The sequence below is a fragment of the Eptatretus burgeri genome, chromosome 5 (genome assembly GCF_056783735.1).
Source record: "Eptatretus burgeri isolate ZD-2024b chromosome 5, Ebu_testis_v1, whole genome shotgun sequence".
NCBI classification, from domain to species: domain Eukaryota; kingdom Metazoa; phylum Chordata; class Myxini; order Myxiniformes; family Myxinidae; genus Eptatretus; species Eptatretus burgeri.
In genome coordinates, this window is record NC_140965.1 from 40,603,748 (window position 1) to 40,620,017 (window position 16,270).

The window sequence follows — 16,270 nt, forward strand, 5'->3', positions numbered from 1 at the left end:
ACACAACATTGTGCAAACAAAATTAAAAGAACACGTGCCCACAACAGATGGAAAATAAGTGCAGCAGAGTAGCTTCGATTCATTGGGGCCTCGTGGTAGAGTTACGGGATTTAAAGCCCGTCGTGGAGCTGACGCACACACCTTCCCGGGGCACTCTGGGTATCTGGGTCCCAGCAACGTCACAATGGCACCACTTTTTTTTTTCTTTTTTTTTCTCTCATCGCACTCAGGGGGGGAAATTTCTCAAGGAATTTCCTCCTCCACATGGATGCGAACCTATGGAGATTGTCAATGCTCTTATCCTTTTAAATGCTGAACATCAAGCAAGGAAGCAGCACATACCATTGTTTTTTTAAACTCTTCAGTATGACTTGGCCAACGTTTGAATCGCCGACCTCCCAGACGCGAAGCGGATGCTCTAACAGTCTAACCATTACACCACCAAGTGAAAATTGAGACGAAGATCATTCCGCACCAGCGGATAACGGATACATATGGAATATGGAGTTTTCTACGACAAGGGATACACTGTCCTTTGCTGGCACATGAATAAATACTACCTCGCAAACTGAAACTTTCAACGAGCTCTACCTCTTGATCATGATTGTCAGTGTTGTGAATAACCCATTTGGTGAATGCAAAACTATTTTGTGCAATGCACAATGTTGCACAAGTGAGTGCATATTGGACACAATAACTTATTTTTTTAGCTTATCTGGAAATGGAATTTCAGATAAGGAATTGTCATTGTCATCGTGCACCATCCGCCCGTCCGTCTATTTCGATTTTCCCAGCCGAACCACTGAGCCGATCCGGCTGAAATTTGGCAGCAATGTTCCACTGTTGACTGGTAAAGGGGATTACAAAGCTCATTCCGGTCATGTGACTTTAAGTAGGTCAAAATGGCCGACTTAGAAAAATTCATCAAAATATTCTTTGCCAAACCCACCACAGAATGCTAACAAATTTGAGTTAAATCATGAGGCCAAGGCCCAGATAATCTGCAGGTCCAGTGGTCCTATTTTTCCAAGTTATTATGAACACTACGGTTTGACCTTCATAAAATCAAAATATGATCATCATTGAAGCTTTTATACAAACTGATGAAAATGGCAACCGAGCAACTTCACTAAATGGACCTATCCCTTATTGACATCACGACAATTTACTGCAAGGAATTCTGGGGCAGGGGAAGAAAAAAAAAAAAAAATCAAAATCAGGGATTAGCTCCACCATCTTTATTTCTAATACTCGCAGAGCAGATATTTACTCTGAGAACATGCCTGAAGTAAACAGCTCTGTCACAAACTGTACTGCAACAACCAAGAGAACTCCCTCATGCTATTTTTATCTGTTACCAACCAATCCCAAGAGGAGGTTATGGGTGAGCTAGACTCAGATCAAACACCGGTGTTGCGTGTTTCACTCATATGGCAAACAGCATCTGGAAACCAAGATGACAGATCAAACCCCTGTTGTTTACCCAGAATTTGCTGCGGGTTATGGGCTGACAGGATGTCCTAGTCTGCCTGTGAAGGGCCAAAAAGAGGCCTAAAAAATTTTTTTTGATGCCATTTTTTTGTTAATGGCCAACATCCATGCTTAAAATGTTCCTTGGGTGTGACAATAATCTCCTGTGGGGGGGGATGCCTTGCTGGATTTTTGCATTTAAGGTCATTTCGGGATCAAAGGTCATTGGGTACATTATTACATATAATTTGCAAGTCATTCACTTTCTGCAACCCAAGAAGCCTGTTTGAGATCTGTAATGTTTTATCCTCATGAAATCATATTTCCAGATGTGCTTTCATTAGAAAACAGTCAGAAGTAGGATTAGTCAGAATTTCTCAAAGACAATGGTAGGATGAATGCCCAATCATTTCATTATTATTAATATAATATTGCCAGTCCTTTTGTATTAACAATTAAATAAAGTGTGCAGATTAGACAAAATATGGTCAGATACTTAAATGATACCATAACAAATCAAATCAGCACAATTTGTGGATTAGAATTTTTTTTAATTGCTTAATTTTGGTTTTTCTGGTGACAAAAATGAAAGTCCTGAAAGTTCTGAATGTAATCATAATTTCTAAAAGTTTTGAAGAAAATGAAGAAATACGTCATATATTAACAGCAATTCTTATATGTTCTATTATAGGTAATGTTTGAAGCATTGTTTTGAAAAAAATGGAGGTCAATCCAGTTACAGTCTTAAAAAGAAAATCTGACCATATGTCAACATCTTATAGACTTTGTATCCTTTGTCAAGTTTGTGAGAAAGAAACACTGTGGATTCCTTCCGAGAAGGGTAAACAGAGAGTTCGAAGGTGTGCACTGAAAAGGAGAACATGAAAAAAATCTTGCAAATGCATTGCTTATAGACAGACTGGATGTTGTACCTGATTCTGACAACAGAATACAATGGCATAAAACATGCTACAGTTCTTTCACATCTTCTACGCATATTGAGAGAACGAAGACCAATTGGAAAGCTTATTCAGGGACCAGAAGTTCTTCGACCACAAGTCTGGGATCAGTTCCTGACATTCGAGGAAAACAAAGAAGATCTTGCCCACTTGCTATCTGATGAGCTACTTCGGAAGACTTCCTCTCTCACAGGAGACCACAAAGTCTAGACTGGTGGAGGGCATCTAGATCCTGCAAATGCAACATATAATAAGAGAGATGTCACAAACCTGTCTGCAATCCATAAAGAGGCAGATAAGCAAATTGTACTCCATGCCAAAGATGCCTACCAAAACCTATACAAGCGACTTGGTGTTATGAGTCACCATACCAATGTCCTTCTCCTACTGCTCGGTTATCTTGGACACCTTGATGTGGAAGTGTGGATGGTTGCAGGTACGACAAAAACAAAGAAAATGTTTCCCGGTGCATTTCATAGCATCCAAACTTGATGGGGTTCTTTTGGAAAATTTGCTTGGATTCCATGCCTTCACCAGTTGTGATACCACCTCATCCTTCAAGGGGTTCTCCAACAAGCCATGCTGGAAGATGTATCAGAAATATCCTTACCTTCTGGAAGGTATTGGTTGGGATGGCGATGTCCCAGGTCCAGAAGAATTTGTGTGCAAGCTTTATGGTGGTGAAGACCTGGAAAATCCAAATGTGGATGAACTGAGGTACAACCACTTGACATGGGAACCCATTCAGGAAGGCAAGGAAGGAGTTGGAGCAGCTTCCACCAAAGAGAGATGCCCTCGAGCTTCACTTGGCAAGATCGAACGACCAAGCAAAGACATGGCTGCTGGCGGACAGAGCAGAAATTGAAGTTAGATCTGCAACTGAGCCAAATGGATGGAAAGAAGGACAGAAAGGTCTTGAAGTTGTTTGGACGAGATTGCCAGCCATCCCAAAGGCATGCGTCAAACATCATGTGGATGTAAAACCAAATGTAGCACAGCGAGATGCAGGTGTTATCGTGAAAGCTAGATTTAGATGTACGAGTATGCGTGTGATCGATTGATGCACAAATTCAATGACCTGAGAGGCTGCTACGGATTGACAGTTTATTCGATGATGAACTGTGGAATATCTTCGTATAACTGCGTATTCACTTGTTCTGTGAAAACACACAAGTGCTATTTTGAAAATCCAAAATCATGGTTTTGAAAAGTTGAAATAAATAATTTCTAAAAACCATCAAAAATTCTTTTGTATATTTTTTATTCTTGATGTCAAGTAAAATGAGTGAAATCGAGTCGTTTGAAAAACAAAAATTCAAGTAATCATGTGTTTTTAGTGAAATGTCTTAAATTTGACCTTTGACACTTGACCCAAATTTGTTTCTTTCAAAACAAATAAAATACCTTTTGTAGACATCTATCTATGATATAGGACAGTTTTAAGCCTATTTATGCAGTTAAATGTGCACTAATATGGTACTACTTCTAAAATAAGCCCCTTGAATGACCTTTGACCTCTACTCTGAGTGACCTTTAATGCTAAAATCCAGATGCGGCATCCCACCAAGTGATGTCACACCCCCCAAGGGACATTTTAAGCATGGGCACTGGCCATTAACAAAAAATGCAATCAAAAGTATTTTTTGTGGCCCTTGGCAGGCAGACTAAGAGGTAAGCACACTCGCCTCGAAGCTGTCTAGCCTGGGTTTGAATTCTGACCCAGCTATAAACTGTCATCCTGGTGTTTCACATGCAGGGTGATTCATCAATGTGTGCGTCGTCCCTCGGATGGACGTTAAACGGGATTCACATCTGACAGCATTCGTTGGTAGACGTTAAAGATCCCACGGTGTCCTCCGTGTAGAGCAGGTGAGCTGATGAATGAGCTGATGGTAAGCACCATTAACAAATCCCAAATTCCTGTCCAAACCGACAGAGGGCATTGCATCAGCTGCACAACCGTGCCCTCAGCCAACGACGCTACCACGCAGCCTCGTGCTGCATTTGAACAAGTAGTTGGTGGGTTAAACATGTCACGATGGCTGGAATTCTAGAGTCCATTAAGGGGAGTCTGACATTTTGAACAATATTCCACAATCGTACTTTAATAAGATGTGTGGCAGCAAGAAAAGAACGGCTGAGGGATTGATGAAAAATAAAAGGGCTCACCTCCAAAATATGAAACCGTACAACTTATTCACTTTTCGTTTGTGCTTTCTGATGACCTATTGCATCGACACAGGACCACCAACCACATCACCACGTGTAACGTGCAACGATCAATTGAATTTCCACAGCTGGATATGCAAGTCAATCTTGGTTCCAGAAATCTATTTTTAATATCTTGCACATTTTTATGGACCATAAATATGACGATGCTGCAACACCACATCTTGCATGCTCTTCGAGTAATATTGAATAATTAACCCTTCGCATTAACACACATTTATGGATTCAAGGAGACGGCATCCATGACTGCCCGGATACGCAAGACTTCCACAGTACTTTGTCCTTCGTATGCAGTAACCTACTGCGAGTAGAATCATTGGCTGAGGGAGGGGTCACGGCTGTGCCGCTGATGCAGTGCCCCCCAAAAGATGAGGGCAAGCATTTGGAATTTGGCGAGGACGACGATGATAGCTCGCCCTACTCTTCGCGAAGGACAATGTGGGGTCTTTAACGTCCACCGACTAATTCTGGTAGACGTGATGCCCAGTTTCACGTCCATCCGAGGGACGTCACACACACACCGATGAATCACCCTGCCTTGTGACACACCAGGATGACAGCTTATAGCTGAGTCGGGATTCAAACGCAGGCTAAATGGCTCAGAGGTGAGTGTGAGTACCTCTCAGCTGTAATGCATGCAGCAACCTTAAATATTAGGACCAATGGCAGCCTGGTGTTGGCTCAGTGGTTAGGGTGGCAGCTTGGGATCTTCGGGTCCTGAGTTAAAGGTCAGCCTGGTGTTGGCTCAGTGGTTAGGGTGGCAGCTTGGGATCCTCGGGTCCTGAGTTAAAGGTCAGCCTGGTGTTGGCTCAGTGGTTAGGGTGGCAGCTTGGGATCCTCGGGTCCTGAGTTAAAGGTCAGCCTGGTGTTGGCTCAGTGGTTAGGGTGGCGATTTGGGATCCCAAGGTCCTGAGTTAAAGGTCAGCCTGGTGTTGGCTCAGTGGTTAGGGTGGCGATTTGGGATCCCAGGGTCCTGAGTTAAAGGTCAGCCTGGTGTTGGCTCAGTGGTTAGGGTGGCGGCTTGGGATCGTAGGGTCCTGAGTTAAAGGTCAGCCTGGTGTTGGCTCAGTGGTTAGGGTGGCGATTTGGGATCCCAGGGTCCTGAGTTAAAGGTCAGCCTGGTGTTGGCTCAGTGGTTAGGGTGGCGGCTTGGGATCCCAGGGTCCTGAGTTAAAGGTCAGCCTGGTGTTGGCTCAGTGGTTAGGGTGGCGATTTGGGATCCCAGGGTCCTGAGTTAAATGTCAGCCTGGTGTTGGCTCAGTGGTTAGGGTGGCGGCTTGGGATCCCAGGGTCCTGAGTTAAATGTCAGCCTGGTGTTGGCTCAGTGGTTAGGGTGGCGGCTTGGGATCGTAGGGTCCTGAGTTAAATGTCAGCCTGGTGTTGGCTCAGTGGTTAGGGTGGCGGCTTGGGATCGTAGGGTCCCAAGCCCCGTCGGCCGCTGAATTAATACACCAGGGGGTTGACTCAGCCCGTCATCCTTCCGAGGTCGGCGAAATGAGTACCACTTCCAGTGTGCGTACCGGTAGAGGGGCACTGCATCAGCGGCACAGTCAAGCTTCAAGAAATGATAGCTACCCCGGCAGCCAAGCTGCCATACGACCACCACCAGGTACCAACGGCCTCATAGTGGACCTCTTCATCTTACTATGCACACGACATACCCGATGACTTCTTTTTTTAATGGTGACCCAAGCCTGGGATTTGAACCTGGAATCTGACATCATGAACAATCATAAGAAATAGGAAGGACGAACAAGCCAACCCACCGAGAGGTAAATCCTGAGCACCGATGATCAATCTTACCCGCCAGCAGGAGGGCTTGTAGGGCTTGGATGGGAACGAGCCCGGCACCGACACCAAGATCGAGTCTCTCTCGTACATGGCTCTGCCTTCCAGCCGAAGAATCCAAGCAGAAAACGGAAAAACACAGCAAAAGCCAAGGCGGAGGGGGGTAAAAAAAAAAAAAAAAGAGGGTCAAGCTGTATAAAGTGAGAAGAAATCAGTGAGCACTCTCTTCGAAAAAAATAGTCGAGGTAAAAGTAAAGGATCTCAGAGAGTGATTTATATGGGAACAAACCCTCAAGCTTCCTCTTTTCAGACTCCCGAAAGACTTTCCCCCACCCCACCCGGCTCGTGATTGGTTGAACGGTTATAAGGACGATCCGATTTTATTTTTAAGGCTCCTTTCAGCGTCGACACGTTGCGATTTAATATTTGGAAACAAAACCGTCGTTTAGATGAGAGAAAAAGAAGGCGAATTTTTTTTTTTTTATTATGTACGGATTTTTTATCGCCGACGAAACCGCCGCCCATTTCATTGCAGGAAACCGGCGCTGGGAAAACCGCTCATTCACCGACAAATAAATCATCGTGATGGTTTTGCTTTGTTCAAACAAAGAGAGCCGCGAATAATCGCTTCTTAAATGAAAATTAAACACGGGTAAAACATATAAGTGTATTTAGCATAGAAATTATAAATGGTGCAGTATTTTTGTTTTCAAGCGTTTTCACAAGAAAGCTGACTTGTTATTACAATTACACACAACTAATACACCGCCCGAATTACAATATACTTTGTGCGATTGATCACGTCTCCGGCACAAGCGTGTATCCACCTATAATTCCAGCAATCTGTGTGTGTGTGTGTGTGTGTGTGTGTGTGTGTGTGTGTGTGTGTGTGTGTGTATGTGTGTGTGTGTGTGTGTGTGTGTGTGTGTGTGTGTGTGTGTGTGTGTGTGTGTATGTGTGTGTGTGTGTGTGTGTGTATGTGTGTGTGTTTGTGTGTGTGTGTCTGTGTGTGTGTATGTGTGTGTGTGTGTGTGTCTTTGCATGTGTGTGTCTGTGTCTGTGTCTGTGTCTGTGTCTGTGTCTGTGTCTGTGTGTCTGTGTGTCTGTGTGTCTGTGTGTGTGTGTGTTTGTGTGTGTGTCTGTGTGTGTCTGTGTGTGTGTATGTGTGTGTGTGTGTGTGTGTGTGTGTTTGTGTGTGTGTGTGTCTGTGTCTGTGTCTGTGTCTGTGTCTGTGTCTGTGTGTCTGTGTGTCTGTGTGTCTGTGTGTCTGTGTCTCTGTGTGTGTGTGTGTGTGTGTGTGTGTGTGTGTGTGTGTGTGTGTGTGTGTGTGTGTGTGTGTGTGTGTGTGTGTGTGTGCGACCGCCGTTTCTCAACAACCGCTGGTCCGATCTAATTTAAACTTGCCAGATATATTGCTGGGGACCTGAGGATGTGCCTTTTCAAGGTTTAATATTAATCGGACAAGCGGTTCCCAAGTTACGGCCATTTGTTTATCGACCAATGACGGGACACGTTGCGATGACATCACGAATGAAGTCACAATTTTGTTTTTTTTGCACAATTGACGTCACAATTCTTCTTCGTTTGATATGACATCACAATTGACGCTGGGGACGTGAGGATGTGCCTTTTCAAGGTTTGATACTAATCGGACAAGCGGTTCCCAAGTTACAGCCATTTATTTATCGACCAATGACGGGACATGGTGCTATGATATCACGAATGACGTCACAATTTTTTATACGATTGACATCACAATTTTTCTTCTTCTTCGTTTGATATGACATCACAATTGACGCTGGGGACGTGAGGATGTGCCTTTTCAAGGTTTGATACTAATCGGACAAGCGGTTCCCAAGTTACAGCCATTTATTTATCGACCAATGACGGGACACGGTGCTATGATATCACGAATGACGTCACAATTTGTTTGTTTTTTTGCACGATTGACGTCACAATTATTCTTCTTCTTCGTTTGATATGACGTCACAATTGACGCTGGGGACCTATGTGCCTTTTCAAGGTTTGATATCGTTCTTCTTCATCCGTTTCAGCTGTTTCCCAAGTGTTTCCCAAGGTTTGAAAGCTGAATGTATATTCAAGGCTCCAATCGAAGGAACGAAGCTGCACGTACAGGCACGCACTGGTTTGACTTAAATCTTCTTGTTCTGTCGGTGATAAATCAAGGTAAATCACCAATCAATGGGAATCATCATAATTAACGAGTTAATTCATATAACGGATAAAATGTGTTTCGGCGATTGTCCTGAGCGCTCACGGCTCGTCCTTTTCGAAACATATTTACATGGACACAATCTACAAGGTGCTTCCCCCGACCCTGAAAGCATTTTGACATCGGATTTAACAAGTTCGAAGTTTATTCTGCACCTTGAACGGATATAACGTCCAAGTTATCCCACTCGTTCTTGAGTGTGTGTTTGCCCGTAACACTCGTGAACTGCAAAGTCCAGATACGGTCGAGAGTCGAGACTCCAGACGATAAAGTTAACTAAGTGAACACGAAACAAGAAAAAACTATTTTAACTCCAACACCTGTCACTGGTTTCAGATCTACTGTAATCTATATATATATATACTCGTGCAAGCCTGTAGGTACGGGCCCGCACGTGCAAAAAAAAATAAACAAATAAATAAATAAATAAACAAGAATTGTGACGTCAATCGTGACGTCATAGCACCGTGTCCTGTCATTGGTTGGAAAATAAATGGCCGTAACTTGGGAACCGCTTGTCCGATTAATATCAAACCTTGAAAAGGCTCATCCTCGGGTCCCCAGCAATATTCCTGGCAAGTTTCAATTAGATCGGACCAGTGGTTGTCGAGAAACAGCGGACACAGACAGACAGACAGACACACAGAGGTTGCTGGAATTATAAATAGATACCTGGGACCAACGTGGGACAGAATCATTATAGATAGATACGTGGGATCAACGTGGGACAGAATCATCAAAATGTACCAATGAACCAATATTATAGCAAATACCTATTTTGTGGAACAAACTCCCTCACTCTATTCAATCCCATTCTTCCCTCGAGGCCTTCAAAACAGCTGATCACCACCACCTTTTATCATGCCCCATCCAAATCCCCGATCTTTTCTACCCCCGTTAATCCACCCCAAACCAACCTCCTTCAAATTTCCTGCTTTCCTTCCTGAAAGTCCCTGTAATGTCCATCTTGTATACCCCATGTTCCCCACCCCATCCCTCTCCCTTCCATAGATCTCCTGATATCTCTGTTCCCCACTGTTTTGTCCTTCCCACTCCTGCCCCTCTTGTCTCATGCCCCCCCCCCCCTGCTGTGCGTTACATGTTAGCTCTCCCACGAGCCTCAACAAGGTATTAAATATATATATATATATATATATATATATATATATATATATATATATATATATATATATATATATAAATATATATATATATATATATATATTTAAAAAACCCCTCCCTCTCCCTCCTGGAAAACTCCTTCAACTCTGATTTTTTAAACAGCGTGAACAAACTCTGGTACGTCATGGGTGATGAAGGTTGTGATCAAGTTTTATCGAAATCCTGTGTGTAGTTTCAGAGAAGTTGCAAGTGTTTATGGATGGACGGACTGACGGATGACGATTTTAGACTTCCATTGACTTGATTGGCTTGAGTACCCCGCTGAATTATGGGGAACGTTTGTCTGAAATTTACCAGCAAGAAGACCTGTCACTCCACTTATGGGTGTATTGTTTTATCGAATATCTTGGAGAGTTCGGTCAAGTACCGCGAATGCCTGCTTGTGCGAGGTGGTACATTCGTCCCACACGATCAAGTTACAGCGTTTGAGGAGCAGACCTAGTCAGGAATCATTTTTCACATTGCACATCGCTTTATCGACCGTAGCCAGATCGAGGGGTAATTTGAAGGCAGAATGCTCCATCCTACCACTTTTGAGCAGTCACCGCAATGCCCAACAATGCCAGAAGGGATGCATAATCAAATAGAAAAACACACACACATATACATACACACACATACATACACACCACATATATGCACATTGGCCTCTTGGTGGCCTCTCTGATCAGTCTCCAACTGGCTTGCTCATCCATTTTGGAGGGACAGCCTAATCTCGGAAGGGTCTTGGTGATACCATATGCCTTCCACTTCTTAATGATCGTCATGACTGCTCCAAGGGATATTCAAGACGTTTGGAATATTTTAATAACCATCCCCTGATCTGTGATTTCCACAACTTTATCTCAGAGGTCTTTTGAAAGCTCCTTGGTGCTCATGGTTGAGTCTTTGTTGCGAAATGCACTACCCTGCAGGAACAGCTGATTTTATCCTGAAATAATCAGAATCACTACAATTTTACACAGGTGTAGGCCAATTAAATTGGTGTGTGATTTTGAAGGTGATTGGTCACACCTGAGATAATTTACAATTGCTATTATATAGGGGGTGGACGCTTATCCAACCAATATATTCTAGTTTTGTATTTTTAATTAATTTTGTGAAATTTGTATAATTTGTTTTTCACTTGGAAGTTGTGGGTTACGATGTGGAAATAAAAGTGGAAAAAGTCTGATTTAATGCAATTTCATTCCAGGCTAGAAGGCAACAAAAGGTGAAAACTTTGAACTGCATGTAGACTTTCTCCAGGCACTGTATGTATGTATGTATGTATGTATGTATGTATATATATATATATATATATATATATATATATATATATATATATATATATATATATATATATATATATGTATGTATATACATACATATTGTTACGGCTGTGGAAATTCGCAGAAGACCATAAAGGTCCTCAGTTCAGTTATATCGCTAAGTGTGTGTTTAGATAGATTTCCCCACTGTTGTTTAATGGGATTTATTCGTGTGGACAGGGCTGTGATCTTCAGTTAGCTTTATTCTTTGCTATCGTTATTTTGGATCAACTGATTCACACAACCACCTTAACCACAACCCTCATAACCACACCACCGCGTTTCTACCTCGGCACACGGTTGCCAGAGGCCTGGCCTTCGTCGAGGGAAAGCAGGCGGCCCCCGTTCCCCCCTTCCCTGGATGAATGGCGTCTCCACGGTGAATTCCACCCTGCTGTGGAAGAAGACAAATACAGCGGCGAGGGAGCGTCCCCGATTTGGCGGGAAAACGCTTCCTCCGAGAAGGTTCCCGCATGTTCTGGAAGATTCGCGCATGTTCTGGAAGGAGGGCAGGGGGAGAGTGGAGGGGCGGAGCGTGGGTAATAAAAAGCGCACACGGAGTGTTCGTTCTCTCTCTCTGGGGTTGCTGCCGCTCTCTCTCTCTGTCGTCGCTGGAGTTGTTGCTGCCGCTGGACGCCACGGAAGGACCTGGGCTACTTCTGCCGGAGCTGCGTGAAGATCTGGGCTCGTGTCCGAGTCAGTAGCTTGGAGCGGTCAGTCGGTCGGTGGAGGTCCGGGCGTCGCGAGGGAGACACGGGCTGGAGGCGCAGCGCTGCCGTGTCGCGCGAACCTGCGCGTGCGTGTGGGGAGAGCCGGAGAGAGCTCGCCTGCCGCTTGGCAAGGCCTGGGCGCAACCGCGGCGACGCTAGCTGCCGTGGGGACAGGACGTCGTGACTCGCCCCATCAAGGCACCACGAGGGTGCAGGTAACCTGCAACGGTCTCGTGGGGCTATTTCGGTCACCAAGGCCCACGGGCCCAGTCTGACTCCCTTGTCTTTGAGGGGGTCTTTTTCCTGGGGTTTTTCTTTGAATGCATGATGTGGTGCCGAGTCCGATAAGTAAAACCTGCTTAAGTGTACATACATGATAAACCATAGTCGGTTGTAGTGTTTTCGCCTTGCCCGTGTCTTTGTCCCCATCCCGCAGTCTTCAACAAACAACTGCAAGCGTGTCTTTCCATCATTGCTTACCTGAATGACTGCATGATTGTTTGCATAAGTGCTGTGTATAATAAATGTGCTAATTTAAATGTACCCCGTTCGTCGTGTCATTTTCCCCCATTGAAGTGCCATATTGTTTTTCGGAATACGAGTTGGTTTTTGAATACTGATAAATAGAATCAGGTCCGGCGAGGTCTGGCGATAATACCTGCTCGGTTATCCCAGAACGGAGCAAACTGCTTAAGCGGTTCGTGTACAAACAGGCCTTCGCCGAGGTACGGTTCTTCGGTAGGTTACACGCGCGAATACTTAGGTGTATCGATATTCGGTGATTGACCCTGTCGCGCGCGGGTAGAATACGGACTGGGCTGTGGTGGGATTAAGAACCCACCAGTGACTTGTTTCTGGCGTTGTTCCAGAAAGTCACGACTGAATTGTCCGTTCGGTGGGCGAGCGGCCGTTATTAGTTAAAGCGGTCACTCGCACACCGGGCGGGCGTAGGTTTGTAACAATATATATATATATATATATATATATATATATTATCCCTGTGTCGTAAGAGGCGACCAGGGTTGCGTCAGGAAGGGCATCCGGCGTAAAACATGTGCCAAATCACTATGCGGATCATACGGATGATCCGCTGTGGCGACCCCTCACGGGAGCAGCCGAAAGAAGAAGAAGAATATATATATATATATATATATATATATATATATATATATATATATATATATATATATATATATATATATATATATATATATAGTGTTACGGCTGTGGAAATTCACATTACACCATAAAGGGCTCTCAGGTGAGATATCTCGATAGGTACATGTGTAGTTAGCCCAAACCTGGTGTATCGAGGGAATTTATGTGATTCATCCGGGCTGCGACGCTTTGAGTTAGCCATTTTTTCTTTGCTGTCGTTATTTTGAACCAACCACGTCTCAACCGCCATCACACAACAACCACCTTAACCACCACGCCAGCCATCGTCACCAACTACAACCACGCTCCAACCCGCAGACAACAACCACAACGCCAACCCTCACCACAGAAGACCCTCCACCACCTTCGCCTTTACCTTCATGAATTCATCCCACATCATCGCTTCTACGGCCATTCCCGCACCACCTGTGAATACTGAACGTCGGGCTGTCTCGGGCCCGTTCGGCGATTGATGCCGAAAGCACCGAGCCGCGAGCGCGAATGGCGGCCTTTCCGAGGGGAAAATTCGGATCAGAAACGCTTCACGCCCACTTCCCCTCCGTCCAATTGGCGAGCGCGGGGCGGATTGGCCCCGCCTCCAAGCGTGTGTATGTGAAGTCCGTATATGCAAATTTTAGGATCAGGAGAGGTTCACGCCCATTTTTGCCCGACCAATGGCTGACCGGGGGGGGGCGGCGTGGCCCCGCCTCCAATTGCGTTCTGATCCTAAAATTTGCATATTGGCTGCTCTTGCCACCTATAAAAAGGCGAGCGCAAGGCGAATTGGAGAGAGTTGGGTTTTGGAGTTGCTTGGAGAGTGTCGTCGAGAGGTTGCTCTTGGGGACAAGGAGCGTTACGTTGGCGGAGTTCAGTCGAGTGCGTGCGGTGGAACTGCAAGCAAGGGAGCTCGGGTCTGAGACAAGAAGGACGGCGGTCGGCGACGAGGTTGCGGTGTGGGGGATCGCTCGTCTCATCGCGGGACCCAAGCCAGCCAGCCACTCCCTCCCCCAGGGCATCGACAATTCCCCCTTTCCCCCGCGCTGAGATAGTGCAAAAGGGGGCCCCGTTCCCACCCCACCCCAAACGTGGTGCCAACGAAACCCGCCAAAGGGCACGGAGTCGGGGCACAGCGGCGCGGCCACATTTGCGGCTTGCCCGCCAACGCGTCACGAGGACACGGGCAAGACCTCCCCGGTCTCACGGACCTGGCCGCTCCCCCAGGTCACGCGCACATTTGGCCTACAGGCCGGTCTGCCTCCTTGTCTGTGAGGGTGGCTTCTTTCCTTTGCTTTTGTGTGAATGTGTGTTGGCGCCGGCTGTGAAGTATAACTGTATAAGTGTTGCCGTGTGTGCGCGTAGTCGGTTTTAGCTCTTACATTTGCTTTATGTGCATTTTGATTCTGTATGGCTGTATATACGTGCTTTCCGTGTGCCGGGAAATAAAATGCTTGCTTGTTGAACTGTGCCCATTTCGCTTCATCTTTTCTCTATTGACTCTCCATCCTGCTTCATGTAAGGGGTTCGTAGAGGGTGCAACATCCCGGCAATTAATCGGAACCGTCGAGGCCGACGATAATACCGCTCGGTTATCACTGTAGCACGGAACGGACCGCTTAAGCGGTTTGTTTTCGGAGTCAGCCTGTGGAGTGGTACGATCGCCTGGTCGACCATTCGTGCAGGTACTTAGGTAGATCGAATTTGGCAAGCAACCCTATCCTGCGTGGGTGGGCAATTGGCACGATCGTGGTGAGGTTAAACCCCCACCCGTGACTAGCTCCCGGCGTTGTTCAGAGAGGGTCACGACAGAATTGTTCGTCCGGTGGGCGACGTGCCGCGAATATATATATATATATATATATATATATATATATATATATATATATATATATATATATATATATATATATTGTTAAGGACCGGGGACCGGTGGTGAGAACGACCACGATGTGGGGGAAGTTACGTCGTCTCCCACCAGATTCCCGGAATTGAAGGCCGTCGCTCACGGATAACTCCGTGAGGCGGTGGGTCGCTGAACCGACCGTGGACGCCAATACCTCCACCACGTAGCGTAGGGTCTTTTTGTCTAGAACCAATTTACCTAATTAACTACGTGGTGTCATCTACCGGGAAGCCACGCCCTCGGAACGTCTTGCTCAAACCAGGTCACTCTACCAACTGCGGTAGAGTTCCAACTACCTACTACCAACTCCGGTTCGGGTGCAGTCGAGTGGAACTGCCAAAGCCGTGCCGGCAAGGATGAGCAGATTGACGGGAACCAAAAACCCAGCTAAAACTCAGATCTGAACCATGCTGGAGTGATGAAAGAAAGGACGGAAATGAACTGGGAACATTTCTACAGTAATTTATTTGCAATAAAGAAGACACAGAGCAAGACTTATTGCTGAATATACAAGCAAGAATTTACAATGTTCAATAACACTTATGCAGTTTGTACTTACAAGATGGGCCCACACACTCAGATGATTTATTAAAAGACCCCCGCAGCCAGAGAGGGAGAGATGAGCTGGGGGTCGCAGTTTGCTTGGGTACCTGAACATTGAAGGGAGGAGGTGCTCCGCGGTGTGGCACCAGCTAATGGTTGTGCGGCTCGGCCCACAGTCACACGTGGGACTCGTGCCCTTGGAGGAACCCGAGCAGAGGAAAACTCCAACAAATGCCAGCCAAATGCAGAACTCCACTCAAACGCCCCAGACTCCAGCTCAAACCGCACGACGTACACCAACCAACTCAACTCCTCCAAAAAACTTACACTCTGAGGATCGGTCGTATTTTTATGGACCTCCCCGAACGGGGCGGGGGCTTGGTGAAACAGACGTCACCGTCCGCCCTGATTTGAACAGGGTCTTCATGGGGTCCGCCCTTTATGGGCGGGGCCTCCCCCCACCCCTTTCATGCGTGTGGACTCATCAAGGGGAAGATCCAATGTTGAAAAGGAACGTTTGTAGAAGCGCAAAGGAGCGGCGGACTGGACGTTTTTTGCCCCGTATGCTGTGGCCAGCAAGGCGAGGGTTGCAAGCGCTGGAAGGTACCGTGGTTGGTTGTTGGATGGTCTGTTGGATGATCGTTGGAGGGTTCGTTGGATGGTTTGTTGGATGATCGTTGGAGGGTTTGTTGGATGGTTTGTTGGATGGTTTGTTGGATGGTCGTTAGATAGTTTGTTGGATGGTCGTGAGATGTATAACCTACCTAAAAGGACATCGCAATGCACAC

General features: G+C 45.8%; 1 protein-coding gene across 2 annotated transcripts in view; it reads right to left on the bottom strand.

Moving 5' to 3' along the window:
* The window catches only part of MAN1B1 (mannosidase alpha class 1B member 1), a 119,665-nt gene extending 112,869 nt beyond the window's left edge, over positions 1-6,796 (bottom strand). The window contains exons 1-2 of one of the 2 annotated variants that reach the window (XM_085881560.1): positions 6,736-6,796; positions 6,462-6,547 (exon numbers count right to left, since the gene is read on the bottom strand). In XM_085881560.1, coding sequence (XP_085737686.1) covers positions 6,462-6,539 — 78 coding nt within the window. In that variant the 5' untranslated portion in view covers positions 6,540-6,547; positions 6,736-6,796. The remainder of the gene's footprint in view (positions 1-6,461; positions 6,548-6,735) is intronic. The other variant, XM_085881561.1, reaches the window with a different exon arrangement.
* Between the last annotated feature and the right edge of the window lie 9,474 nt (positions 6,797-16,270).